The sequence below is a fragment of the Aplysia californica genome, unplaced genomic scaffold, assembly GCF_000002075.1.
Source record: "Aplysia californica isolate F4 #8 unplaced genomic scaffold, AplCal3.0 scaffold00154, whole genome shotgun sequence".
NCBI lineage: Eukaryota > Metazoa > Mollusca > Gastropoda > Aplysiida > Aplysiidae > Aplysia > Aplysia californica.
Genome location: NW_004797424.1, coordinates 550,242 through 553,339, shown reverse-complemented (window position 1 = coordinate 553,339; position 3,098 = coordinate 550,242). Strand labels below are relative to the sequence as shown.

The 3,098-nt window shown below is 38.6% G+C and overlaps 1 protein-coding gene across 1 annotated transcript in view; it reads left to right on the top strand.

The window, feature by feature from the left end:
• The window catches only part of LOC101847490, a gene marked incomplete in the record, with an annotated part of 42,456 nt that overhangs the window by 9,121 nt on the left and 30,237 nt on the right, over positions 1 to 3,098 (top strand). Inside the window, 1 exon segment of the mRNA XM_013081990.2 lies at positions 2,046 to 2,136. Coding sequence (XP_012937444.1) covers positions 2,046 to 2,136 — 91 coding nt within the window.

Here is a 3,098-nt window from a genome sequence, read left to right as displayed (position 1 = left end):
AGAGAGAGAGAGAGAGAGAGAGAGAGAGAGAGAGAGAGAGAAGGAGAGAGCAATGTATAAAAAAACAATCAAAAGAAAACGCCCTTTATTCATTGTAATAGATTGATTCGTTATGATCGTTTTCAAACAAGAAAGATGCCAAGTCATGCACGGAAGTAAGTAAATCTTCGTTTAAATCTTTTAGAACTCTCTATGTCCACAATAAGTGAAAACAAGACCAACTTATGCAATTCGCATATCTAACCTTTACGGTCCCTGACGGTCTCTGTATACGGCGGCAGAAGATATTCGGAGACGTCTCCGGCGAGCACCCAGGAACTATTCGAAGACGGACTCCCGCTCACTGATGCACTGATTCTTTTTTAATTTCTTTTTTTTTTTGGGGGGGGGGGGAGGGGGTCAAACTGCGTATCGGTTGCAGCAGATCACACAAATACCCACTAAAACTGTCCCAAATCATTATTTTCAAGAAAATTTCAAACCTAACTGCAAAAGATCAAATTGTGGGTTAAAACAGGGGGGCAACCCCCAGAATTTTTTTACTTGTTCTAGACGCACAAAGCATTTTGATTGGTCTATCTCTGTCGGAGACGTCTCCGAATAGGTACTGCGGTATACTGCTCGACACGGGTATGACGAGTCAGAGAATGGCAGCTATTTCAGTTCCGAGTCCATTTAAGCTCAAGAGTGTCGGTTGCAGAAAAGCTTGTAAGGCGGAGCCTGATACAATAACACTGAGTTCTTTGAACTTTCTTCGTATGTAACACAACGCGGTGGAATCACACGCTCGTCAATTTTTGGGCATAAAGAGTTATTGGTATACCGGTTATCTTACAACCTTTTCTTTTGTCTTGTTTTAATGAAAAAGATACCAATCTATCGGGAATAGAAATCGAGATACATGTACATTTATTTGTTGTTGGACGAGCTGGAGGTCGACTGGTGTCAGGGTTAAAATTGGCGAGAAAATTGCTGCCAAAATGTGGTGACCTCTAAAGCTTGAGTGTCCTTGGTAACTGCAAATTACTTTAAAATTTGTTTTACCTTTGAGCAACATTTCCCAGTAAACATCCATGCAGGAATATGTTTTTAAATGGGCACAAAAGGTGTTAAACCCCCCCCCCCCCAATAAATAAATAAATAAATTATAAACAAATATAGACAACAAACTAAATCGATGTTTTTTTTCGATTCTATTACATTAACGAGTGCCTGATTTCACAAGATGCCACACGTATGATTCCTTTAAAGCACCCCCCCCCCCCCAACACACGAACAAAATAAATAAATAAAATAAAATAAAATAAAATACATGTAGAATTAAATAAGATAAATAAATACATTTTAAAAAGTAGGGGTTTTTGTGGATAGAGCTATGAGTACTTTATCAACAGAGAATTTACGCGGAAGAAGCAAACTTTAGCAGTTCTGTCTCGTGTGAAGTTCTTGCACGTTAAGTATCCCTTGGCTGTTCTAGAATTTAAAAGAGTGGCCGCCGTCCGGGCAAAACTCAAAATTTATTTTAACTCCAAAACAGAAGCCTTTCTACTCAGTATATTATCGAAAAAACTCTTGGTTGCCTGTCGGTCAAGGGCTGATTCTACGTTCTTGGTAGACAAAGCGAACATGTAGGGCAACGTAAAATCAGCTGAAATGTGAGATGAAGATTATGTATTCGCTCACTCCCGGAGCTCTAACAGGAGCCCGAGAAGAAGAAGAAGAAGAGGAAGCAGAAGAAGAGGAAGAAGAAGAAGAGGAAGAAGAAGAAGAAGAAAAAGAAGAAGAAGAAGAAGAAGAAGAAGAAGAAGAAGAAGAAGAAGAAGAAGAACAACAACAACAACAACAACAACAACAACAACAACAACAACAACAACAAGAAGAAGAAGGAGAAGAACAAAAACAAGAACAAGAACAAGATAGATGCATCGATAGCCTGTCTTCTCTCGATCTAGTCTTCCATTGATATATAAAAAATAAAGAGATCATTGAGGTCTTTTCAAAACTAATGTCCTTACATTCGTACTATTCTATCTTTTGTTTCCAAGCCCCACCCCAACTGTGACCCGGACAATGCTGCTGCATTCAGAGGAGGCCACAGGGGACCAGATCAGGCAGAGCCAGGCGATATTGTTTCAGGTGTGTAGATTTAATAATAATGTGCACTCGGGTTTTCCCCTCAACACATTATGATTAGTTATTTTTCAACCTTTGTATACTAATAGTTGTATTAGCATAAAAGTACCCGTTCTACGAACGGAATAATAACGAAGAATTATTAGGAAAGTTAAAAAGAGGAAAAAGACTGAAAACAGGAAAGAAACAAAACACAAATATTTTACCTTGAATTTATCTATTTAGCACCCCCTCTTGACTACCTCTAGGGGTAAGACTTCTTCTCCCTCTTCGAAGGCGTGGCATTTTCTCCAAAAGTTCCTGCTCAATCACTTTTTAAAAAAAGAGTTAGGTCTACATGCCAATTGTTGCTTCCTAGAAGAACCTAATCTAGATTCTAGATCTAGCCTTGATCTCGAAGACATAGGCCAATAATTGAAAGAAGGAGCCTTAGCCCATAGATAGATCTAAGTTTAGAAATTCATATTTTTAACAACCGACAGGCATCACAGAGATGGCCTAGATTTCTAGATTTAATCACAGTAGGAAAAATCAACTTTCAAGAATACTCTCATGATTCTTGATCTCGATCTAGATTCACCTGCAGCCGAGTTCTAGACTCTAGATCTATTCATAGCAGGAAAAAAAATCAACGTTCAATACTTTGATCATTCTTGATCTCGAACTAAGATTCACATAGATCTAGCCTAGATCTAGATCTAAGAATCTATAATGCTCAGCAAGAAAAATCCACTTTCAATATTTAATACGTTATCGAAATATAATCACAGATCTAGATTCTACTTTCATTTCGTGATTTTTCTTGATCTCGATTTATCTCGATACATTAAGTAGGCCTACGGTAAGCTAAAAGTACTCTTTGCGCTTTCGACGACACCCTCCTTGTCACTCTCAACACCCTCCCTCTGGTAGTGCTTTCTGGCCTCCTCTATCTCTTCCTCTCTCTCTCTCTCTCTCTCTCTCTC